Raw genomic sequence first — 26644 nt, 5'->3', positions numbered from 1 at the left:
TCAGTCAAAGCCCGTTCACCAGGTTTTGACTCGGTCTTGTTACAGTAAGATCTGTCTTTTGAAAGTATCCCAACTTTATGAAAGTGCTACACTTAATTGCTGGAGAACCCCTCTCACTACTGTGCTCAAATGATTTTGTCGATCGACAGAGATATAATCAACAACAATTTCGATAATTAATTGACAGTTTGTCATTTGTAAAGCAAAAATGTCAAACATCTGCTGGTCCCTGCTTCTCAAATGTGAGGATTATTTCAGCTTTTTGTTGTTTTATATCAAAGTTTTTAGGCTGTTGATCGGACAAAACAAGCATTTTGAAGATGAACCTCTGGCTCTTGGAAATTGTGAAAATTTTCTGACATTTTATAGACTTAATGATTAATTGATAATGAAGATATTTGTTGCAGTTCAACCAAATACTGGCTGTTAAGTGAGTAAGTAAGGTAAAGAAATGTGTCTTCATCCTGCAGTCAGGCAAAGGAGAAACATTTGCTTAAAGTAAATCATAATGGGCATTTATGGTGTTAACAGGTCTCACATATTTCCATGTTCAACACTTTACACACACTCACAGCGATCACAACAGCCCTCGTTAACATCGTAGCTCCTCCCCTGAGGGCGAGCAGTGGGAGGCAGCGGGTGGAGGAGAGTGTGATGGTTGAGAGAGAGAGCCTTGTTTTGCAATCTCAACAGAGGAGAGGAGGAGGGGGGGGGGGAGAAAAGAGGGAAGGAGGAGGAGAATGTGCGGGAACCGAGATACTGAAGCCGAGGCCGAGCGGGATCCGATTGCTGTTTTGTAACATGATCAATGACCTTGCGTACCTTCAGATCCTTATTTCCTGTACAGGCTCGTTGCCTTTTTGTTACACTCACTGATTCTCACTGTAACAGCCTCATAAGCTCCAGATCTAATTAAGAGTTGTCTCTTTTCCTAGAAGGCTCTGTGTTTGTAATAGTCTCTCCTCCCATAGCGGGGATGGCACTGTGATTAGATTCAGAGATACGAGAGCAATATCTGTCAACCAGTTAAAACTTATTGGCCAAAATTGTGTTAGATTCCTCTGATTGGACTGGCGGTGGCATCAAAGCCTCTGACTTATAGATCGGTCTGATAGTGAGCGGTCGTGTACCGGCTCCTCTGGGACGATGCGCTGAACTTCTTGACAGTTTAACCAAAAATAGCCGTCAATAGTCGGCCGTTAGTGACTGCGCTGGGTCTCAGACTGCAGTCCGACATTTGGGTTTTGATAAAAGCTTGAACGAATCTGCTCATTTTAAGACGCACAAAAGAACATTTGAATGTGGCCTTTGTGCTCGACTGTATGCGTTTAAGTTTTGAGAGGAAGCCAAGTGAAAAGAAGGTTATGATGGGAGCTTTCTGAATAGAAGTAGTGATAAAAAAAAAAAAAAAAAAAAAAAAGGCAAAGAAAGTGTGTGATTGAGTTTTGTTATTCATCAGCCTTTCCCACATGGTTTTGGATTGGTTTTCCGTTCGGTATTCAGAGTATGATGGGGTCACCGTGGGCGGCTGGTTGCACTTATACTATGCAGAGAGAGGACATTTTTGGCAACAAAGACGGTTCAGTTCGTGACTATTTTGCAGCTGAATGACTGCGAGGGTGAGCGTCTGTGTTCTGTTTGTGGACGTCTTTAACCTAATGGACACCCGGCACACAGAGGGCAGGGTATTAGAGGTTACTAGCTGGATTACTTCATTCAGGCCTGTTGCATTATCACCAGCTCAGCTGTCATTAACTCAGATGTTCCCACAGGGATGAGACGGCGTCCTCCACTGCTCCCTGCACTTTCCACTCACGCACACATGAAGGGGTGCAGTGTTTGCAGAATGATCCGTCTGTAGGTCATTTTTAAGAACAGTAGAGACTCTGCGCTAAGCCGTCGAAGTGAGTCAGTGCTTATTTTTTGCTTTCAACTCGCCAACACCAACTTCACGCTGTTGCTTTGGGCAGCCTAATTACAGAGCACGATGTTGATGGTTGAGTTTTTGCCTGTGAAGTATTTATCTTCGGTACCCCGGCAATGACACTGCAGAAAGTGCTTGGTCACACTGTTTGTTGTCCCTGGCCTCGGTAAATATTTACCAGATTTGCTGAAACCTCTTTTGCGGCCAAACTGTAAAACCCTTAGAATTCCCCTCAGTGACTAATCCAAAAATAAAACGAGAGGGAGCTTCCTCTTTTTTTTTTTGAAGTTTCCCAAAGTACAGTACAGCGAGGGGAGATGTACAGGCGAGCAGGGGGATGCTTTTGTCATTTAACGCCTGGCCGGTTGTGTTATGTAACGCAGCAGGCCGAGCGGGGTGAATCGTCCTCCTTTAAATATCGACCCCGGGCCTTTTAAAAGCTCGCTGTGAGCCCTCACACAGTGACCCGGAGGCTGAATCTGACTGAGACCCTGCAGCTTTATCTCATCCTGTTAGTGTGAACATCTCTCTCTCTCTTGTCAGTCAGTCAGTCAGTCAGTGTTTACCAGGCTGCTCTGCAACTCCTTTTTAAGAGCTTCAGCTGAGTGGCACAAATAAATGTTGACTTGAATTCTCACAAGATCCTGCAGTTTTCATGGCCACGCTCAGCCTCGAGTGTCTCTTTCTGGAGTTAAAAACAATAATGCTGCTGAGTATCTTCATTTTTCACAGATTCAGCAGCAGGTGTTTACTGTTCTTAAGGCGCAATGTGACAAAATGTATTTATAAATGGTAGAGCTGCAATGATTATTTGATTGAGAGAAAATTAGTCTGCAACTATTTTTTAAGAAAAGATACCAAATATTTGCTGGTTTCAGCTTCTCAGATATCATCTTTTTTATTTATTTATATAGCAACAAATCATTTACAACGACCCAATGTTCCCCCGTGAGCAAGCACTTGGCAACAGCTGCAAGGAAAAAACTCCCTTTTAACGGGAATAAACCTTGAGCGGAACCGGGCTCTAGGTGGGCGGCCATCTGCCTTGACTGGTTGGGTTGAGGAGAGATTTCAGATATGAGGATCTGCTGCATGTTTTTTTTTTTATCATATATGATAGTAAATTAAATCTGTTTTGGTTGAGGAGGTCATTTTTGACTCTGGGAAGTTGTGAGGGGGGGAGGGGTTCCCCACTTTCTTATTGATGTTTCATAAACTAAACAATTAATCTATTCAATTGAGAGAATAATCTGCATATCAATCATAATGAAAGCGCTCATTAGGGGCAGCCCTAATATATGGAGATTTTATAGAAGGGGAAAATTGAATTTGACTTATTTTAATTAAATGAAAACACATTTAAACTTGACTATACAAAGAAGGAAATTCACAGGTCAGAGCTGCCAAAAATAGAAGCAAACGGATGTTACAGTTAAAGAACAAAAGCCCCCTTCGCTTAAAAAAAAAAAGTTTGTTTTTTTTCTTGTTCCTTCAGTCGGATGTTTGAGCTTCACTGTGTAAAATGATGTATGTGTTTGACACTAGAAGACTGTTTTCACATCCATCTGCTGAAGAAGGAAAGTCTCTCTGCGTTCACCTTAAATCTGAGTTTAAAACATTTACATAACAGCACGATTTGCGACATCACAATGAGTTAGGAGTTAATTGTGGTCCAATGTGCAACTCACACAAGTTTAATGTTTAAACTTAAAACCTCCAGTGCAAGTAGGAAACGTCTTGAATCCAGAACAGCCAAACTTTTAACCTGTATTTAAAGAGGGATCAGGAGTAATCTTAACAAAATGATTTAACTTTTGTTGGGGGAAACCATATCAGACACAAATTATTATTCAGCACAGATAAGTTTTATGTCTGAAACCATGTCTGAAGAGGAGCTTTAAGGAAACTCTGTCACATCAAGCACACAAAAACCAAACACAAACAATACTACTGCTAGAAAAGCAATCTCACTATTAAAAGGGAACAGAAAAAAAAAGACGCTGTAGGATCAGAATTTGAGGTTTTAAAAAAAAAAAGAAGAAAAGAAGTCATCCTCTGGTGAGTTGTCCTCACCCGTTCAGTGAGCTGTTGGGCAACCAGCAGCAGTTGGGAGGGCACGTTAAATCCCTCCCCCTGCGAGGCAAACGGAGAGAAGGAGGGAGAGCCAGAGAAGGATCCCCTGGAGGGTGCCAAAGCCTTAAGTGACGTCACTGGCCTGTTCTGTTTGGGCAGGCCCTCCTCTCCTCCTCCCTCCTCCCTCCTCCTCCTCCCCTGCCCCCCCCCACCCCTCCTCCCCCCCCCCCACCCCTCTTCCTGGGCCTTACAGGAATTCCCCTCCTCGTCACATTATTCTGAGGAAACCGCTGGCAACGCCCTGAACCGCTGAAGAGCCACAGCTGATAGGGCGGAAACACAGACTTGTGACTGCCTGTGTTGACACAGGAGTATGTATGCACTTGTTGTTCTTTCTCCAGTCGCCTTTTGTTCCCGAAACAAAAGGAGTCGCTGAGTGTTTGTTCCATGAAACATCAGCAGAGTCGGGGGTAAGAAGTGAACATTTTGTCCTATAGACTATTGTGAAACACGCTCAAACAAAGCACACACTGAGGTGATGCATTATTTACTCTTATATAGTAACTGTTTGTGTTGTTTGGGACTCTGACGTCAGATGTGTGTGTGTGTGTGTGTGTGTATACGTGCGTAAAACTCCAGTTACGTTTTCAGCGTCTGGGATGTACAGATTTGACTTGCTGCTAAAAGCCACCGTCCACAGAAACATCTCTGCTCTCGTCCAAACTGAACAAGACAGCTGCCGTCAAAGTGAACGACGCAGACAGGAAGCAGTGTGCTGTCACTCAACCGTGGCGCCGTGGTAACCAAGAACAAGTGGGCAGTGGGACAGTCGGGCCTGAGGGAGCCTGTTTTTTTTTTGTTTTTGTTTTTTTTCTGCTGCTGCTGCTGCTGTGAAGTACAGTTCCTTCAATGTAAGGCTTTCAGTTTTGATTTGACAGATGCTGTGGGAACCAGGCTGTTCTGTAGAAAACAGACTCATGTCTAAGTTCTGGGTTTAATTTGTAATGAAGTTTGATTTTTATTACCGTTACTAATTACTGTACAGCTTTTCTCTCTCTGTGAGGCAAACATCTGGCAAGCTTTACTGAAATGTTGTATCGATTTAGTGCTTAGCTTTTGTGCATAAAAACAAGTCAACCTCGGGCAAAGTACTGATTGATTTACAACTGTTTTCTGTATTTATCTCAATTTTTTTAATTGTTTGGTGTATAAAATGTCAGAAAATAGTCCAAATTGCTTGTTTTATTGGACCAACAGTCCAAAACCCAAAGATACTAAGTTTAATTGAAGTTGAAAGTTTGTTCTTGACGTTGGAAACAGTAGTTGACACAAAACCACAAGGTCCATTCAGTAGCTGTTCTGGAGCTTTTGATCATATCACATGATCTTCCTCAGCAGACAAAGTCGCCCTGTGATGGAAGAAGACATTTTTTGAGCATTTAGTAGACTTCTTGTCTTGAGCTGCAATGATTAGTCGATTAATCGATCGATAGAAAATTAATTGGTAACTATTTTGAATCATTTATTGACTCCAGCTTCTTAAATATGAATATTTCTGGTTTCTTTAATTGTCCGTGATAGAAAGGTGAATATCTTTGGGTTGTGGACTGTTGGTTGGGACAAAACGAGAAATTTTGGGTTGCATTTTTGGGAAACTGGTGAGCAACATTTTTCACCATTTTCTGACATTTTATAGACCAAATAACTAATCGATGAATCCATAATGAACATAGTTGTTAGTTGTAGCTCTATTCTAGTCCATGTTGGCTGCGATCGAAAGCTCCAGAACATTTGTTGAATGAACCTTGTTGTTGTGAGATTGAAGAACTGTCACCGTCATAGACAATGAAAAGCAGAAATGTTCACATTTAAGAAGCTAGAACTAACAAATGTTTGGCATTTTTGCAATTGCAATCAATCTTTTCAGCTCTAATTGACATGAAATATATTAAAGGTCTTTTGAAGTCTGGGCTGCATGCGACGCCCCTTCCTTCCTTAGCTGAGGTATAGAGTTTACTGTATATGCAAAATATGTTTTCGCACAGAAACACGTTTCCTGTCCCACAAGGCGCGTCGATACATCGTTTGAAAACACTCTGGCCGACGCTCACTGAGCTCAGTAAAGTGAAACCGCCGCCGCACTGTTGGTTCTGTGTCACGGTCCTCACGATCCCGGGGGGGAAGTGGAGACACTGACTGGATAGTTTGACATGCAGCTTGTTTTGGTTCCACTTTTTTTAGCCTCCACAAAGAAAGAAGTGGGTGTTTGTGTACAGTCGAAGGTTTTGTTGCTGGATTTCAATGAGTGTTTCACTTCTTATCTGAGACAGTTTGGCTCAAAGGATGACAAAAATCAGAACTGAGAAGTTGCTCAGAGTTGAAGACTTTTTATGGATTTTATAGAACAGTAGACGTGTAGTAGAGCTGAAACTAATCTAATCTAACTGTAATAATAATAATCTAATCTTATAATAATAAATTATTCAAACAATATAAAACACTAGATGCAACGTTACGCCATAACTCATGGAATAATCGTCCACCATCTTACCTTGGTATTGTTTACAGTCGCCACCTATGGGCAGCAGCTATGGTTGTCGGCTGTGCAGCACCTAATTTTACTGCCATCACTTTCCACACATATATAATATAAAATATAGTATAGAATAAAAAGTCTTTACTGTTTGCTACCAAGTAACGGACCGGCTGAGTTGTGAGCTCTCAACAGCATTGATCTGTTAGATAAACAGATCAGTTATAACCAGCAAACATTGTTTTAATGTTAGCTACACTAACTTAGAGCTCAACGCTAACGTTTAGTAGCATTATAACAAAGTCATTAATACAACCCAAACTGCTGATTCCATGCCAGATTTATTTTTTGCCAGAATTTATGACGTTAATAAATATATTAATATATTACAGCAGGTTCAGTTCTCTCTTGTAATTGCCTTCCAATATAAACCATAATACTGAATCTATTTAGCATTTCTACATAAAAGATATTGCTTAATGTAGTATATTAGCCACTCAGAACATCAAAGACAGTTCTTACATATTAAGTTAAGGCAAAATGGAAAAATTAAAATCACCGTCTGCAATATAAATGCACAATTATGAGATTATTTTCATGATTGAGAGCATGATTTGTTCTCTTGGAGCTAAAATAATCAAAATTCTACCAGATTCCCTGTTTTTTGGTTCATTCTAAACAGGCACAGTCGTCTCATTACTTTGAATCAAAAACAGTGTTGGTGTATTGGTAGAAAAATACAATCATTATAAAGACGACATAAGCCTCTTTCACTACAGGTTCCAATTACAGTGAGTTTAAAACTGGATCCAGTTAAGATGGCTGCCATATGGCTCCGTCCCAGAATGACAAGACATTATGACACATCACATCTAGTCTTTTATATCTATGAGTGTTACAGCCACTATCTTATATCTATAGACTGAAGAACCCAAAGCTGACACTCAGACACAAACAATAATCTTGTCAACCTGTTTTTGGTTTTTTTTTATCAGATAGCTCCTGATTTAAATCTTTTTTTTTTGCCATTTTAAAACCGTTATTGCTGCCACCATGACAAAAGTCAGTTAAATATCAATAAAAACGAGAAAGGTTTCTCATAATAACATGAAAAGGATCGTGTTATAACGAGAATAATTTGTTGTTGTAACAAGAAACTGACCACTTTTTTTTGTTAAAGTGCATCTGCTTGTGTTCAGAACATTTAACAGTAGCAGACAAACATGTTTCGGTATCATTTCGGTGATCGTTACTTGCAGCCCTGCTGTGTGCTGATGTGCAGAATGTGGGGTCTGATTGTAAATACCTGATTCTATTCTTAATTTTTCTGGGCAGCTTGTGATTTGTTTTACTACGGCTGAAAACAGGCTTTACAGGCTTCACACCTCCGTGATTTTTGCAACTGCGAGGGAAGGAAATCATTATTTTGTGTTTCTTGGCACCGCGTTTCTGTATTGTGTTTTGGAAGTCTGGCTTTTTATCATCTATTTTGGTGCAGGCAGATTTTTTGGGGAAGGTTAAATGTGTGTGTTCTGAAAACGATGGAAGAGGGTAATATTCACATTCGTCTCCGCCTGCACCATTAAACCCCTTACATACATACACACACACACACACATACACACACAAACACACCTCTTCCCACCCAGTAGATTTCTCGTTATATCAATTTTTCACAGGGGTGCCCACGCAGTCCCAATAATCAGTGGCCTCCAGTCTGCTGCTTCTTCCACCTACAGTTTCCTGCGGGGGCAGCAGTACTGTACAGATACCGCACCAAACCACTGTCTTTGTCTGTGTGTGTGTGTGTGTGTGCAGGAGAGAGATTGTGATCAATATTTCATTTGTTGACTGGGTGTTGGCAGTTTCATCACGAATTATTGGGAGGACAGAGTGATAACGACGCCTCTAAACACATCCTCTAATTATTATCATTATATAAAACAGGGCAGGTAATTCAGACAGGTAAATCCACATAACTATATTGTTCATCATGTATGTTTTTGTTGTTCTGTGTACAAGATGTGCATCTCTCCCCCTTTTATAGCCATATATTATTAAAAGGTGCCTGCCCGAAGCTCTAGTTAATGCTGTAATTTTTTTTTTTTTTTTTTAAACTCATACCTGGTCTGGCTCCGTCGTTACCGTTCAACATGCTGTTTCATGCCGCACATAAACAGTCTCCCTCAGTCTTTCCCAGCGGAGGGTAAACAGCCAGAGGGGCTGCTTCCCTCCACCTTGTGGCTCCCAGTAGTGGGATGTTTAGCAGTCAGCAGCTGATCTCCAGGCTGCAGAGAAAGCAGGACTTGCTTCGCTTGAATGCTTTGTTTTTATGCCGAGTATGAAATCTAAAATCTTTCCTTCTCTCCCCTTCTTTCTTTTGTCTGTATTTAGGGATCAGTTTCAGTATCATTTCTAGCGCCAGTCTTACATGAAATGATTAATCGACTCGTGGATCGACAGAAAATCAATCGGCAGCTATTTTGATTATGGATTAATCGTGTTTCCAGCCTCTCCAGTATGAGGATTTGCTGCCTTTTTTTCCATTTTGTATCATTGCACACAAAGTATTTTGGGTTTTTAGACAAAACAAACAATCTGAAGATGTCAGAACATTGTTATGGGTTTCTTTCATCATTTTGGGACATTTTATAAACCAAAACAGTTCATCCATTAATCGAGAAAATAATCAGTAGATTAATCTATGATGTTACAGCCCTTAAAAGAAAAGTTTTTAAACATTAAATCTTATTACAACTAAGCCTGAATAAAATAATCCACCTGATCAAAGAATAAGTAAACAACTTTTCCAACCTAACCAGATGTGCCAGCTTTTGGTACGTCAGTGTTCAACGTTCTGTGCTACAAAACTGAGCTGCAACTAATGACTATTTTGTAAATATTTATAAATCGATTTACCACTTTGTTTGTAAGATGACAGAAAACAGTGAAAAATACCATCACAAGCTCCCAGAGACCAAGGTGATGTCTTCAAATGTCTTGTTTTGTCTAACCAACAGATCAAAATCCAAAGATATTAAATTCACAATGATATAAAAACATAAAAGTAGCTAATCCTCACATTCGAGGGACTGGAACAAACAAATATTTGCAGTGTTTCCCTTGATAAAAGACTTTAAGTAATGAACCAATAGTTGATGGTAAATAAATGATAAATTTTCTATTGATTGATTTTTTTCAGCACACATCAGTTGGCACCAAAAAAGTAGCTCTATCTGTATCTTTTCACTCTCTTTCCTCAGTCTCCATCTGTCATCTGTCGGTCGTTCTCTCTATCTGTGTCCTTTTGTGTCCATTAGGTTTGATAGAGCGAGCCACTGCAGCTCCCAGTCCGGCTAATATGTGGAAGGAGAGGGGGAGGAAGTCACTTTGCGCTCTCCTCTAAGCAGGCTGATGATGATAGACTGCAGGGTAATAGGACACTCTCGCTATGGCGGGGGATTCCTCTGCTCTGCATCATCATCTTAGCACACAGTACTTCCTGTAGCCCCCCCCCCCCCCCCCCCCCTCCCTCTGCGAGTCTCTCAGTCTCAGCCTTGATTTTCGGTCTGGTTCATCTCCCTCGGGGCCGCTGGGAGCGTCTTTGTACGGGCGTGTCCGTGAAGATAAAGAATGTGTCAGATGCTGACAGTAACCCTTATGTCTGCTTACTGCATGGGTCAGCTGCTGAGGGCTGCAAAAACTGCTGCGTCTCCTCTACAGGCCACAGAAAGAAAGCTGAGATAAGATCAACAGACTTCCTCTAAAGATGACGAGGAATTCTGCAAAGCTCATACATCCCCTCTGCTGTACGAGCCGTTCCTTGTTGAATAATCCCATTATTATTGAGTCATGGTTGCTATTACGTGTGTGATATAAAAATGTAATTATATGAAAGAACAAACTGAGTATTTGTCAAAGTTAACAAAACTCAGGATTTGGCTACAAACTACTTTCTTTTTTACAGCTGGTGCAACTGGCAAGCTGTCAGCCTCTCTGTCTGTTTATTCTCCTCTAATCACAGCTAGAAAATTTAAAACGCTGTCCAAAAGCCGTGTAGGGTAGAGCTGTAGATACTGCGGTACTTAATCAATTGTCTGGTTTATAAAATGTCAAAAATAGTCCTGATGTCTTCAGACTGCTTTGTTCTGTCTGAAAACTTCAAAACCAAAAGTGATTCAATATATTATGTAAGACCAAAAAAAAAAAAAAAAAAAAAAAACAGCAGGAAATGTTCACATTTGTCATCAACCACATGATTTTTTGTCATTTTTGATTGAAAAATAATTCAACATATCACAATTGCTGTTGATGAATTTTCTGTCGATCAGCTAATTGGTAAAATGATTAATCAGAGTTTTCAGTTCTGTTGATAGAATTTAAATGTCTTGCTGACTGCTCTGTTTGTCTCGTTGTTGTTGGAAAATGACCTTGTTTGGCTGTAGCTGACGAGTATTTTTTTTAAATCAGTTAATCTGCCAAATACTTTGTTGATTAATCGATTGTTTGTTCCAGAAAATATCTTTCTATTATATCACAAGTTCCCAGGGGCTGATATGATAAATTTAGATAGCTTTTTTTTGTCTCAACAGCATTTAAAAACACAAAGATCACAAAGACCAACTAAAGCAGGGAATCTTGACATTTAAGAGGCTGAAACCAGCAATTTTGGCATTTTTGCTTTGAAAAACAACAAATTTTCTGTCAATCAGCTCATGAATTAGATGTGCTGTGATGTAGTTTTCAGTTCAACCAGCAGCATTCAAGTCTTCCTGTACGGCCTGTTTTTGTTGAGTTGGAAAATGTCCTTGTTAGTGGCTGCTCTAAGAATGCATCACCCTCTGTGAGGGTGTGTTTGCTGTGTGGTGTGTGTGTGTGTGTGTGTGTTTGCGTGTTTGCACACAGCCGGGCGTGTACAGCAGGCTGGTGGAGGTGCTTGAGTTACATAATCTCCATCTCCCTCCCGCACAGTGACAGGGAAGAAGGGGGCAGCTGCCGACTCCGATCTCGTCATCTTCAGCCTGCTGAGGCACTCCTTTTCCTTTCCTCTCTATAGTTTAGTACGCTACACTGTGCAGCCCGCATCCAGCTGGCGGTGCAACCATCCCTTTGTCTCCAGACATCATCCTGTTATCATCCAAACATCAAACTCAATCCACCTGGCTGGTCCTCTCCTCGCTGTGTGTGTGTTTGTGCGTCTGTCTGAGCTGTTATATCAACGAGCGCTTTATCTGCACTAACAGGCAAATGACTTTAACCTTTAACTCTTACAATATCATTTGTTCTAGTTCATTAAATATGCCGTGATAAAGTGTGAGATGATTTACTGCAGCACTTGCATCATTACTGCTGGTGGACGCCCATCTGCCCGCACACAGTGGTCCTCTGGTATTGTTCAGGCTTGTTGCTGGCATACTGGTGTTTACAAAACAACGATTCCTCCCTCCCCCACTCCCCCCAACACATATCTTTGATGCTAGCAGGAAGAGCCAAGCCATCAGGGCCATCTGAAACACGTGAACATAGTGCATATGGACCCCGTAAAAAGCTGCCACTACGTCGTTGATGGCCGCCATTTGGCATGGTGAGGCCCAGCAGGGCAGGCTGTTGAACAGAATATGAGTGTTCCAGGCTGGCTGGGAGGGTAGGAGGGTGTGTGGAGCCTGGTGGTGATTTGTCGGCCAACAGGCAGAGGGAGAGAGGGGGGGGGGGGGGGCAGTGCCAGGAAGATGCAGTTGTGTTGCTGCTCCATGTGGGCTGCCACTTCGCTGTAGTGTAATATGTTATTCATTCGACTGGCAGAAGTTTGGTTTATTAGGTCCATTTTCCAGAAGCGAGTTGGCGTTCCAGCTCATTAGAATGTGTTTGTATCTGCGGTTGTTACGACCACGTCTTCCCTGATTATTGTCTGTCAAACGCCTTCACGTAGTTTTGGATGGGCTTCCCCTCCCACTGAGCAGCCCCCCTCCTCCCCCCCAGCCATAGCTGATGGGTTGTAGATTTACATCAGGTGGGCGTTGGGATTCAAAAGCCGGCATGTTTCTCATGTATTGACGTCACTGAGGCCCTCGAGGCACGAGTGATCACATTTCCCACTCGGAAGATGCGGGGGGGGGGGGGGCATTAAAGATTCGTGGTCGTCATGACAGCGATCAGTGAGGAGGCCGACTCCCTCGCCCACAAACTCCTGCGTAATTGACATGCACTCGCCCACTCTAGTCCCTCCCATCCTGATCCTCGCATATCTTTTAGATATCACGTTGCGTAGATCAAAGATCACGAGTCTGCCACCTTGAGACTGAGGGCGAACCTCGATCTGCAATTCACTTCCCTCCTGTTCTCTGCTCAAAGACCCAAAACTATACGCTGCATTACAAGAGTTATTAGAGGGGTCAGGTAGATAAAGGAGGGATAGATCAGTAAACAAAACAAAACAGGCATTTATAATTTATCTTTTCTATGTTTTTTTTGTTTTTTTTAACAGTGAGTAACAGTTATCAGATGTAGATCAATCTCTTTTATGATTTGAGTAAGATGGAATATCACTTCCACATGTTTAAGTCACATTAGAGGAGAGTGTTGATTTAAAGTCTACTAAATTATTAAAGCCAGTCAGACAATTCACATGCTTTTTGCTTACAATACAGCCGACTTAAGCATACCAAGCCCCTTAGGCAAGAGGTTCAATGTCCTTTTCAGAGCCTTGATAATTGTTTGTGTCATTTGTTGGTTGGAAGGAGCTTTAACTCTGGTAAAAAAAATAAAAATAAAAAAAAAGAGTTTGTCAGTACTGTACAGTGTTGTTAAGTGGCATCCTACAAACCTTTTCTCTGTTTTGTTTCAGACCATACTTTTAAACAGTTTAGTTATAAGTGGGGCCTTTATGAGTTTAGTACCCTCTGACTGTTTTCTCTCCCTGCCCTCGCAGTTTCGTGGTCATGTTCCACAGTGTGCTCTGGTTTTCATCACGAGCAACACGCAACATTTGTGTACATTCCTTTCCGTGTTTTCCCATGGGTACGGGACAATTACACGCTTTTCAGATGGCATGCCGAACGTCTCGAAGCCCCCATACAGCCGTCGTAAAGACCACCTCGGCAACCCCAGCAGCCCTAACGAGGGAAATATGAACAACCGTATAATCATTCCCTGCTGTCTTAATAACGGGCACTGTGGATGGAATATTTTGTCCTTATTGAAGGGTGAGGGATGAGGGGGAGTGCTGCCTTGTCCCTTTCCACTCATTGGAGCTGGTGTTTTCCGTTTTTTTCCACGGTTCAGAGCTTGACTTCATGGGTGTCATTCAGCATGAGGGGTCTTGTTTGTGGTTTATTATGTAAGGAGTGCAATCTGATCTATAATAGCTTATACTCTGCTCTCCTACCATACACAACCACTAATAAGATTTTTGTTGGGCAGTAATCACTTACGCCTTGGTTTGCCAGTGCGGTCTAATACAAGACATATGTATCAAGCTGTGCAAACAATGAAGCATATGCTAGCGAAAATCTACCTCCAAATCTTCTAACCGCTAAAATAAGCATTTATTATCTCAAATTGGTTCGCAATAACATAGCCATTTACTCGAGGAAGCTGTGAGGTTACAGTGTGGTAACTATGACACAGAGGAAAGCTCCAGGAGCCGCTCTGTTTGGAGAAATACCAGCTTCATTGCCAGGAAAACACAGCCTACCTGATTCTTTTGTCGGAGGGCGTTCACCGTGGTCATTTATATGCAAATAGACAAGATACACAAGCACATAGCTATCTCCTCTGTCTGTCTACCTTTTTTTTTTTTTTTTTTTCCCAAAGGCTCACAAATAAACAAACACTCTGCCCTCTTCTCATGCGCCTCCGTTGCTGTGTTTCTGCTGGCAGGGTGCCTTTGTTTTGCTCCACGGCAGCGCAGGGGTGGGGACACATTATGTAATCTGTGGCGTGTGCCTGGGATATAGAGAGAGAAAGAGAGAGCGAGAGAGATGATGAAGGGTGTGACTGTGGTGTAACACACACACACACACACACACACACACACACACGTACGCGCGCGCGCAAACGCACACACACGCGATGACATAATCCACTGACCTCTTCTGTGGCCCGCTCGTGTCCACCCCTCCTCCGAGTATTCCCGGCATTGCATTACTGTGATTTTGGGAACCACAAGAAGAACATCCTCTTTCACCCTCCATTAACATTTGTGCAATCTAGGACAAAATTGTTACCATTGGTCCTCGAGGACTCTAATGTCATGTGCAGGGCACTGAAGCCACAGTGGGTTTATTTTTCCGTCTATTTTCCGCGGTCACGGGAGGCAGAAACATGCTACAGTCGTGCTGTGCTCGATATTTTCCTCTGTGCTTAATGTGAGTGTGTTGCATGCACACTTGCACTTTCAGATGTAGAATGCTAATCATTGTTGTTGTTTTTTTTTTACTGATTTTCATGGTGCAATACCCGATTTTTAAAAATTCAGATTGGCTGAAACTGCAAGAAGACACAAATCTCTGTAGTTTCAAGTGGTTTTACAGTTTTTTAAGTTTTCTTGCAGCAACCACAGCTCAGAATGTATTTCAATTAACAGCAAAATGGGGAGAATATAAAAAAGCTGCTGATTCTGCATGAGATTTTTTTTAAGGTAATGAGAAAAACTAATATTATTTTTTATAAATTAGACTTATACATTCACAGATTTATATATGCCTCTTTCAACAGCCTGTAGAAGTGCAGGAAAACAGAGGCTTTACCTCTTCTCTCTCACTTTATTCCACTGTGTGTGTAATGGGTTCACATCACGTTGAGCCAGCGTATATAATTAATATTGATTACAGTAACACACAGTCAGTGCTGTGTCACCTCCCACACATCCATATGTCTCATACAGAAACATGTTCTTCACCTGCTGGATTGTGGGTGATGATTGTGACTTATAAAAGGGCTGAGTGGAATGAATTTGTCTTCCCCGAAGGGTGTAAACAGCGTTTTGATATGTAAATTGATCTGTGGGTTTAGTGCTCACTCAGTGATAATGAGAATGAACCCACCATATTGACTTGTTAGTAGACTTTAACCTTTATTTCATACAGGTTCACACTTTTATTTCTGTAAGTGGGTGTGCTTGTATGGTTGTATTTTTATGTGCACGCACAGGCGTACTCTCTTCATGATTACAGTAGTTTCCATAATAGAATAGTGCTCTCTCTCGGCTATGGAAGAATATCTGTTTTTCATTTAAAAGACCTTCATCCTGCTACAGCCGTGTGGGAAGCATCCCCAGTAGTTACATGTAATTATATCACATTAGTTACATTCTGCACTGCCTTCACCGTGGAGTCTGTGTGCATCTGTGCAGCAATGTTCCTCGTGCTCAATATGGTTTCTATTCTTGTGTTACAGATAAAATCGAAGAAGCACAGAAAGAGCTTAAAGACCCCAAAAGCTCACAGAAAGGTAAGATTTTTTTTTTTTCTCAACACTTTGGATTAAAAGTAACGAATTAAATTTATTTTTAAAGAAGAAATGAATTGAATGCCTTCTCTTTTATTTGGAAGGAATTTCGTAAGAGATTTTCTGTTTTCTTATTCACCACCAGCTTAAAAGGAATAAAATTAATGATGTAACCTAAAATAGGGTTTTCACTAAAATCACAAAATAATTCAGTGGTCTGGATTGTAAAGGATTTACACACAATAATCAAATTTATTATAGGGTGTGTTTATCATTGCAGTGTTCTTTTATTAAAATTAGCTTTATTTACATGTAAGTGGAGTTAAAAATACTTTCTGGTTACCACTTGTTGCAGTAGCAGATCCAGCTGCTGTGAAGCATCTGGACTTTTGCGGCACTTAAATGTTTCTGCTTCAGTGAAACTATTTGCAATATATTAAAAGTTTCATTTGGGTTGCACATTCCTTAGAGAATATTTCACAGCAGTGACCTGTCATAACAACAGTTTTAAATTCACATTTCAATTTCTCTGACACATTGAAATGTGAGGACCAAGTTAATGATTAAATACGATAGTTTGCATCCGAGGAAGTAATGATTATACAGGAAATGTTTTATCACTTAAAGAAAACAAGAGATATCATCAGGTAACAATGCAATAACTGTAGTGTTACTGCAATGTACAGCACTAACGCTACAGTAATGGGAGTATTATGTAACTTCATTCAAATAGAAAAGTCATCTTGGTTAAGCAATTGGCAGCGTCATGGTGTCTGTTTAAGCTTTGCCTGAGAATTAACCAGCTGAGCAAACTTTAAAACTGCAACGTTGTCATTTAAAAAAACACCCAACTTATTTGTAGGACATGCAAGCTTTGATTGAATCATCCACTGTAAATGAGATTGGGAGGAGACGCTAAATAGAAAGGATACAAATAAGAATATCTCAATCCCCTTCTCAAAGTACAGCAAGTACTGATGACCCTTCCTTACCAGTCAAAGGTTAATCTCCATTACAACCCTCTTTAAAAAGAAGTTAAATCTGTCAGTAGTTCCTTCACACAGGATCGCTAAGGCATGGTCTTTATTTTACATTAAAAATTAGCTTCAGACAGTCATGGAAAAAGCTTAGCTACTGTTTGAAAGAATTTGCTGATTGGATGATTTCTTATTTTTATATGAAAATAGCCTTAACAGCTTTTTCTAACAATAAACATTATAGCTGAGGATTGACACTGACACATGTTTGTTTATGAAGTACTTTTTTATGATGGAAAACTTGCGGTGAAGTCATGGAATCTCTTTTGCAGACGGAGAACTAATCCTTTTCCCATGTCTCTTAGCAGTTGATATAAATGTGTTTCTTTGCAAGGCATCTTTCAGACCGGGTTATTGTAGAAAAATCACAAGGTTTACTTTGAGAGCATTTCATATTGGTTTTGTGCTGCCTTCAAGGCTCTTTGGGTGCATGTTTGTGTGGAGAATGGATTAACTCATGTAAAGACAAGGCGTTCCTCAAGCTAATTATGCCAGTGGCCCCGAAGGAGCCCTGACCTCATCCTGGGAAATACCTACACACGCCAGGAAACAGTGACAGGGCATTGCTAAACTTAAGCATCGTGTCCTTTTAAAAACACCTGCTTGAATCAGTATTGCAGGGACAACATGACAAATTATGGGACACCATGGTATGGGCGTGCCCTTTTAAAACAGAGCTGCTTTATTATTAGTGGCAGTGTTGAAATCATACACATGCAGTTTGTCTGTGCTGCTTTAGTTAATTGTTTTCTTTTTAATCGGCCAATCCTACGTAGGTTTTTGAACAGCAAGAAAAGGAAGAAAGGATTGTTTTCTTATGTAATGAAGTGTGGGCCTCTTCAGCATTAGTCACACACCAAATAAATAAAAGTAAGGGTGATGTGTCTAAGTTGAGTATATCCCACTTCAACAAAAACAGTTACTGATGAAATCACTGTAAACACAAAGTAAAGATTAAAGAGATTTAATGTGGTTATGGTAATGTGGTGGTAGGGTTATGCTTTACTTATGCTGTAGAGCACAATATCTTGTTATATAACAGCTGTGAATGTTATACATAAATTATGTCATTGTATTGAACTATAATTAAAATGCTGCAATCACACATGTATTCCGCATGTTCGTCAGCATTGAATTGATGGTTTTAAGAATGACTGTATGACATTACAAAGCAATTAGAACAAGATTATTATTTGTGTTTCAGTCTGAAAACAGTGTTAAGTGTTGTAAAACCATAATGGTCACCAGAGCTTATGTGTGTGTAGGTGTAGAAATAACATTAAACATAAAGTTTTTACAATAGGGAGTAGTAATATAAAGTTAAAGCAATGAGGAGGTAATGCATATATAACAATTAAAAATACTGTAGTAATTTAAACATTAGTGTTTTGTTGTTTTCTTTTTGGGTCTAACAAAGAAATGTAATGTCATGTAGGTGTACCAAAAACTTGTTTTTCATGGGTAATGTCTTCATTTTGTCCTCTGTTTGCCAAAAGAGGTTTTAAGGAAAATGTGACTAATAGATGACAAGTGTAGTAATTAGACTTGATAATTCCCTCTACAATTAGTTGATGCTTATCACTGGATATTAAATGTCTGGGATAGAATCATGTTTGTTCATCATTATGGGGAAAAACTGTACTCATTGTTTTCTTTCATGGGTTAAACTGTGGAAGTAAATTTTGGATGAGAATTCTATTTAATATTACAGATAGACAGAGCTAAAAAAAAAAAAGAAGAAAAAAAACCACACCAGGTCAAGCTTTGAGTCTTGGTGGACTTTTGGACTCTTGGAAATAGTCTCTCTATTTTTAAACCAAATGACTAAATGTCTAAAAATTCTGATCCCTTAATCTAATATAACATGCTACATTTATCTGCAGTCTATTTTTTATTTATTTAAGTGTGTCAAGTTTCAAAAGCCAATAAGGAATCCAATTCAGCACAGAAAATAGAATTTATTTTCTCAGCAGGGACTGTTGTGCTCAATCTGCCCATATGGTACAGTGGAGAAAAAGGTTTAGAAAAAGATGGTGTTTTTGTGCCAACTCTGCTTTTCTTTGTTTCTCATTGTTGTCTGTTTGTCCACAGGGATATCTGAAAGCAGTCGAAGAAATGCAGATAACATAAAAGGCCTGAAGAGGAAAAAGGTTGTTGCAGAGAATCAGCTGAAGAAAATTCCTAAATCTCCAGTGAAGAAGCCTCTGCAGTTGAAAACATCTGAAACTGCTCTCCACGGATCATCGTCCAAGGAAACTACAACTTCTTGCTCCTCCTCCTCCAACAGCCCTTCCCACAATCCTTCAACATCACCCAGTGAGAAAAGAGACCAACAGTATGCCCAATCAGTTGCACCATCCCCTGATAAAGGGGCATCTTCCACTGACCAAGAAAGGCTGAAGCAGGAGGAAACGTCTTCTAGGCCACCATCACATGAGCCTGCAGATGGTGAGGAGGGCTCTTTGATAACAGCTGAAGTGTCTCAGCACAAAGAGAGCAAAGATCCCAGCTTTGAGGGAGATCCTTACCACACCAGTGCTCCACTTGATGTCCTACTTAAGGCCATGGAGCCTGACTTTAGTACTCTGGCTGAGAGGAAAAACTCTTTGCAAGTTACAGCCATTGGAAAACCAGTTTCCACCCTTGATGCTCAATCCAGTGGTGAACTAACAACAATGCCAGCTGCCAATGTTGGTCTCCAGACCCAAACTTCCCATATGCAGACTTATTATATTGACAAACAAGGCAACTTCATTGGCATTGCAGCACCACTACAGGGAAATGTGCAGACATCTACACAGGGTACCCCCTTGCAGTCCTCTCCGCTTGCCACACCGCATTTTATGCCCGTTGCTTCGAATCCAGAAAAGCCTGGCTTGCACATGAGCTTTAATACTGGACCATCCACTATAACTCATGCGCCTGTTCCCTCCGGCTCCAATGCTTTGCCACAAAGCCAACCACCTATAGTGCACACATGCCAGTCCCTCTCAGCAAGTGTTCCCAGCACCATTCAGGTCCCAGTTACACCTGGAAGCAACCAAATTCAGATGACAACTGTAATGAACTTTGGTGCTGAACAGGTCTCAAAGGACCAAAAACCTAAAAAGCCAGGAAAGTATGTTTGTGAATACTGCAGCCGAGCATGTGCAAAACCCAGTGTGCTGCTCAAACACATAAGGTCTCACACAGGAGAGAGACCATACCCCTGTGTTACTTGTGGCTTCTCATTCAAAACCAAGAGTAACTTGTACAAGCACAAGAAATCCCATGCTCATGCTATAAAACTGGGTCTCATTGCACGCTCTGAATCTGGAGGTGGATCACTATCACAAGAATCTGACAAAGCCCTCGGAACACATTCGGAGGCGGAGGAGAGCGGGGACAGTGATGAGGAAGGTAGCACTGCAGACTTGGACCCTGAATCATCACAGAGCAGTGTGGCAGCTTTATCGGAAAACAGTTTACAGAGTGCAGGTACAACCCAAGCAAGCCACGGGGAAGCGGACTCGTCAGCTGTGTTTGACTCAATGAAACCAGCCCTTGGTCAGAGGGCTCATGAGCCCAAAGTGACGGCTGCACTTCCAAAAGTTGTTGTATATCCAGTTAATGTCTCCCCTCTGAGGGCAGATAGCCCGAGAGTTACAGGTGCAGCACCTGAGCAAGCTGCAGCACAACGGCAACGAGAGTGCCAGACTGGTAATCTGAGATCAAACATCACAGTCCTGTCATCTCTGAAAGAAGTGGATGGTACAAATCAATCACTAGATACTGTAAGTGAAGATGAAGACCAACAGTGCAAGTCTCCACTGTTAGTTGGACACGCACAGCTTCAGAGGCAACAAGCGACAGACTTTTCTCAACAGCAACAGGCTAAGTGCCTACTTAGTCCCCGCAGTTTGGGAAGCACAGATTCTGGCTACTTCTCACGCTCTGAAAGTGCTGACCAGGCCATGAGTCCACCTAGCCCATTTGTAAAGATAACTCCCCCAGACATTGACATAGCCAAGAGTACTCTTCCCATTGTCCCTCCTGTGGTTGCTGCAGTAATGCATGTAGCAGCTGAGCAAAAGCCAAGGGCCATAGAAGGACAGATGCGTCCACCATTAGAAGCAAAAGCACTCTCTCTGGAAGAACGAATTTCAAAGTTGATATCAGATAATGAGGCAGTGGTTGACAACAAGCAGCTGGACAGTGTCAAACCAAGGAGAACATCTCTCTCAAGGAGAGGTAGCATAGACTCCCCTAAATCATACATATTTAAAGACTCTTTTCAGTTTGATCTTAAACCAATGGGAAGACGGTCAAGTTCCAGCTCAGACATCCCTAAGTCCCCATTCACCCCCACAGATAAATCAAAGCCAGTATTTCTTCTCTCTGTACCTTCTCAATACCCGCCAATGGATTGTTTGCCAATAACAAGGAGTAACTCTATGCCTACTACACCAGGACATTCTGCTCTCCCCCTCAATGTTGCCCCCCTCCCCCACCCTTTGCGAATTTGTCAGTCATTTGATGACAAAATTAGTTCATTGAATGATGATGTATTTTCATCAGCCCCGTCAACCCCAAATCCAGCAATACATTCTCGCACCTTAGTCAGACAAGCAGCAGTGGAGGACTTCTCCACAAGTGAGGGGCATGGCCTCCCTTCTGTTCGCTCTATGGATGAAGGCTATCATGGTCTAAGCAATTCCACAGAACTAATGCAAAGAAGCAGATCTTTTGAGTACAACCAGGACAGAAACAGAAAGCCTCAGCAGAATAAAGGCACAATGTATGAGTGTGAAACTTGTCGTAACCGGTACAGAAAGTTAGAGAATTTTGAAACTCACAAGAAATTTTACTGCTCTGAGCTCCATGGTCCAAAAAACAAGCCAAATGCTGTTAAAGAAACAGATCAAGATGTTTTTCATGTTAACATACAACAGCCTCTAGTCCCTAGATCAACTATTGGTTCAGGAATACTTGATCAACAGACATCAATTAGGAAGAGAAGGAAAATGAAAAGTGTTGGAGATGAGGATGATCAATCTCCAACTGACACCATTCCACCTTGTTCAGTTAGTTTTGATTCATGTCAGCTACCAACAGCTCTGGCAAGTCGGACTTTTTCTCAGCATGCTGTAATAGTAGACATCCAGCCCAAAAACAACCAGTCAAAGCTACCTCAGATTCAGCTCATAGCAAGAGGTATGAATACTTCAGATTCCAGACTGTCACCAATACGAGAAACCCAAATCAGCACCTCTAGTAAAGGAGAGATGCAAAGGCAAGGCAGCGGTACTTCAGTCATTAGACACACCAACTCTCTCAGCAGACCCAATTCATTTGAGACAGAATCTATTGACAGGGCCTCTCCTGTTGATTGTATGGAAAAAGATCCCTTAAACAAGCCCAAAACAGATGCAATTATAAATGCTTCAGCTGACAGCTACCATGAAAAAATGTCCAAACCCAAGAGTGCTGACTTTGGAAAACAAAGGATGGAACAATGCACTGATGGTACAGTAACAGCAGTTAGTGAAAACTCTACTCCTGTCCATCAGTCTCGTCTGGTTCGTCAAAACAACATCCAGGTCCCTGAGATTTTGGTCACAGAGGAGCCCGACAGAGAACATGAATCACAGACTTCTGAGCCAGCAGATAAGCCTGCAGATCAATTCAGCTGGCCTCAGAGAAGTGAGAGTTTGTCAAAGTTACCCGCAGAGAAACTTCCGCCTAAAAAGAAAAGAATTCGTCTTGCTCAAATGGACCACTCCTCAGGTGAATCCAGTTTTGAGTCCAGCCTCTCACGAAGCCTCAGCAGGGACAGCAGTCTATCTCGCTGTTCGAGCATTTCAGCCTCTTTTGACAGGGATGAACAATCTAGGTCAGAGAGTCCATCTAGAGGGGAGTGTGTCAGCAAAATTCCAGAGGCTCAAGGTCTGCCAACAGCCTTCAACACCCTTGGTGTGCCTGGAATGATGAGGCGTGCCGCATCTGAACAGATCACTTGTACTCAACCCTCTGTGGAGATTTCATGTGACTATCGTAGCAAGTCTTTTGACTGTGGCAATGTATCTCCCAGCAGATCTCTGTCACCTGTTGGCCAGCCAAAAAGTGGACAAATCTCGCAACTTTCTCAGGTGCCACTTATTGAAAGGAGGCGGGGGCCATTAGTTCGCCAAATGTCTTTAAAAATAGGCCCAGAGAGTCAGCAACCTGTTCGGAAAGCTGTCATACCTCTAGATAAACCTCCCATTACAAATGTTAGCTCTTTATCTCAGAATAGATCCCAGCAAATTCATATTGCCAATAGGCGCAACATGGCTCAACCTTTTATCTTACATTCTGGAGAACCACCCTTGCAAAAGAATGAGCAAATGGTGCAAAGTATTCATTTGGGCAGCCCGACTCAGCAGCCTCAAGTCCATGGCCTTCCACACCCTTGGCATCAAACATCAAGGGTTCAAATATGCCAAAAGTTACAACAACCTCTGAGCCAGATCTTAGTTTGTCGTGAGAATGTCCAAAATAAGCCAGCTGACTCTGAAGAAAAGAAATGTTTTGTGCCCAAATACCAATTGCAGTGTCCTGCCATGAGAGCTAGCCAAACATTTTCATTCTCCAACACACAGGGAACTCAGATAGCCTTGCCAGTTTTAACAATACCTATTGCCAATCCAATTTTGAGCATTTCAAAATCATCAGATGTACTCCAAAATGTATACGTTGCTCAACCCAATCAACGGGTGTCTGAGATTAAGACAAAGACTGGAGTTTTGCCAGGTGAACAGCAAAGGGATCCATTCAGTCAAACCCAAGGTGCTATAACATTGCCACAGATCCTGATCACTCCTGAGCAGATGCACCCTGCTCCCTCTGTGTCCAATAAAAATACCATCCCATCCAGTCACAGTGTAGATAGTGATGCCCATGCTGTACCAGCTGTTAAGAAGGATAGGACTCAAATTGTTAGCAGTCATAACCATACAGGAGAACGAGCACCTTCTCTTGGGTCTTTACATTGCACACAGAAACTGGCATCAGTAACACTCTGCCCACAGCAGGAACCCACTGCCTCAAGTAAAAGAATGCTGTCACCTGCCAACAGCTTGGACATCTACATGGAAAAGCACCAAAAACGAGCTAAAGATGAGCATGGTGTGGCCTGTCTAACTGATGGCAGATCAGTCAATTATCTTAACTCCAAGATGTCAGAGGTGACCCGACAGCGGAAGCTAACACTTGTTAGGCAGGTTTGCACAACTGAACCAGTGGATAGTCCCATCGAAACTGAGGCACCACCTTTGCCTCAGGTTAAAACAGACAGAGAGAAGGACTCAGAGGCTATTGATGACATTAAGCCAATGTCACCTGACAGTGCTGGGCTGGAAAAAGACATAAGCACTGTTATTCCTGAAGAGGCTGGCCCTGCCCTAAATACTACACCTGGTGGCCAGGGCAGCTCTATGCCAGCTAATAACACTCTGAAGCCTCAAGAGAAACCTGAGGAACAGAGGTGGACTCCTACCAAATCTCCTATTAGGCCCTCCAGCTTCCATGGTGGTCAGGTGAAACTGACCACATCTGTTTCTGTGGTTAACACAAAAGACAGCCATCGCCTGTCTTTCCCCAGCCTGAAGACTGCTACCACTTTCACATGGTGTTTCTTGATGAAGAGGAAACCTCTTCATGTGCCACAGACTGACCTGAAGACTTCAGCATATGCTGCCTGGACAGTCAGCCCAAACAACCCTAACCCACTTGGGTTGCCCACCAAGGTGGTCATGTCTTTGTTTGACTCCAAGCAGAGCTCTAAGAAAATACACTACACCTCGGCCATAAGAACTTGTGGAAAATCTGATATCTTGTCTTACTCAGGCAAGCTGAAAGACATCATGCCAAGGGTAAGAACTAATTTCCTGCACAGTTTAGACAATCTTAATGTTTCTTGTATATTACTGCCTTGTTTATTGAATCATATTGATAAACACATCAATTACATCTCTCTGCAGCTGCCAATAACCCAGAAGTCTGTATCAATTGAAACCAGAAGTAAAGTGCAACCAGAAACTCAGGCCAGCAGTGAGTCAGACAAGGACTTGGCATCTAAAACAGAACCAAGACGGGTCAAAATATTTGATGGCGGGTACGATTCTAAACAATTAATTAAATGAATCAATTAATTAATTTAATATCAAAATTAGAACTCTTATTTGCTTAAGTTTTATGTGTTTGTCTTCCATGTTATGTTAACCTTATGCCTGCAACCCCACAGATACAAATCTAATGAAGAGTATGTCTACGTACGTGGGCGTGGGCGCGGTAAATACATCTGTGAGGAATGTGGGATCCGCTGTAAGAAACCCAGCATGCTGCGTAAACATATTCGCACCCACTCTGATGTCCGGCCATACCACTGTGTCCACTGCAACTTCTCCTTCAAGACAAAAGGTTAGAGCTTAGTGGTTAGTCAGTGTTTAAAGCTGTAAATCTAAAACCACAACTCCTTTATTTGGGTACATATGTTATGATATAATAGAGATGTTTTTTTTTGGCAATGAAATATTTTCCTATCAACCTTTGATTAAAATTCCAAGTTTGAAGTTAGTGAAACTTAGTTTTTCCCTTCTTGCAGTGCATAGACAGTGTCAGTACTTTCACACTAATCAACTGTCTAGAAAATAATTGAAATGTATTCTCAAGTCAAGTTAATATAGTACATCATCACATAGTACATGATCCAGATATTACCCATATATGAGATTTTTGTCTCTTTTTTGCATTATTTTATGATATATTTAATTGTATGTAGTTCTAAATTACTGGATACACTCACCATGATGAATTTAGTTCCACAAATCTTAATTGGAAAAAAAAAATGTTCGCACACTTCACTTACATCTGAACATACAATTTTTTTCCACCACAATTTACATCTGAGACTATATATTTGAATAGACTTGAACTGCTACATTCACTTATTCTTTTTAGGAGCTATGAAATTAAAGATGTGGTTTCACCATCTCTTAAACCAAGACAGTATGATTCACCATTCTTTATCGAACTTGCCTACCCACGCGACACTGCAGAACAGTACTTGGTGTCAGAGCAACCCACGTTCATTTAAAAATGTCTTTATCAGTTACTCACCCTTTACATACAGCTTGCCCAAAGACCGTATTCTCTTACATAAACTCCTTCTGTGCTATTGTTCAAGCTCTACCCACCTATAAGACCTTTCTGCCTCTCTTCTTGCAGGAAATCTGACCAAGCACATGAAATCCAAGGCCCACAGTAAGAAGTGCATGGAGATGGGGGTGCCTGAGGGTCTCATTGAGGATCAAGATGCAGAGGACTCTGGTACAGTGCTTCACCGCTCAGCCTTAGCCTAGGGGAAAATATAGTAGGATTATTGTGTGCTTGAAGCCACAGTTTTTAAAACAAAATTTTAAAAAATGAAGGGTTTTTTAATAATTAAGGGTTTCTTAACAGTATCTTGTCAGATATGTATTAGTGACTTCTACAGAAAGGTCTTGTTTACCCCATTTGCTTTGGTTTCAAACAACAGGATCGCCCTTCTTTAAATAGTTCTGTTGATGGCATGAGATATAAAACACAGATTGTCCCTGTTTGTGCTCTGTT

General features: G+C 41.4%; 1 protein-coding gene and 1 long non-coding RNA gene across 5 annotated transcripts in view; one reads left to right on the top strand and one right to left on the bottom strand.

The window, feature by feature from the left end:
- The window catches only part of hivep1 (HIVEP zinc finger 1), a 56317-nt gene that overhangs the window by 26650 nt on the left and 3023 nt on the right, over positions 1-26644 (top strand). For all 3 annotated transcript variants that reach the window (XM_067612430.1, XM_067612432.1, XM_067612431.1), the window contains exons 3-7: positions 15927-15980; positions 19106-24906; positions 25015-25148; positions 25278-25453; positions 26261-26362. In XM_067612430.1, the coding sequence (XP_067468531.1) occupies positions 15927-15980; positions 19106-24906; positions 25015-25148; positions 25278-25453; positions 26261-26362 (6267 nt within the window). The remainder of the gene's footprint in view (positions 1-15926; positions 15981-19105; positions 24907-25014; positions 25149-25277; positions 25454-26260; positions 26363-26644) is intronic.
- Positions 7505-26319, bottom strand: LOC137198572 (uncharacterized). 2 transcript variants are annotated; one of them, XR_010931654.1, is made up of 3 exons: positions 26230-26319; positions 25310-25439; positions 7505-14474 (listed from the first exon to the last, which is right to left on the bottom strand). It is a non-coding gene; the product is annotated as an uncharacterized lncRNA (long non-coding RNA). The 2 variants fall into 2 exon arrangements; XR_010931653.1 differs by lacking the exon at positions 7505-14474 and adding an exon at positions 18953-19111.

The sequence above is a fragment of the Thunnus thynnus genome, chromosome 15 (assembly GCF_963924715.1).
Source record: "Thunnus thynnus chromosome 15, fThuThy2.1, whole genome shotgun sequence".
NCBI classification, from domain to species: Eukaryota; Metazoa; Chordata; class Actinopteri; order Scombriformes; family Scombridae; genus Thunnus; species Thunnus thynnus.
This window is presented reverse-complemented; position numbering and strand designations above follow the sequence as displayed.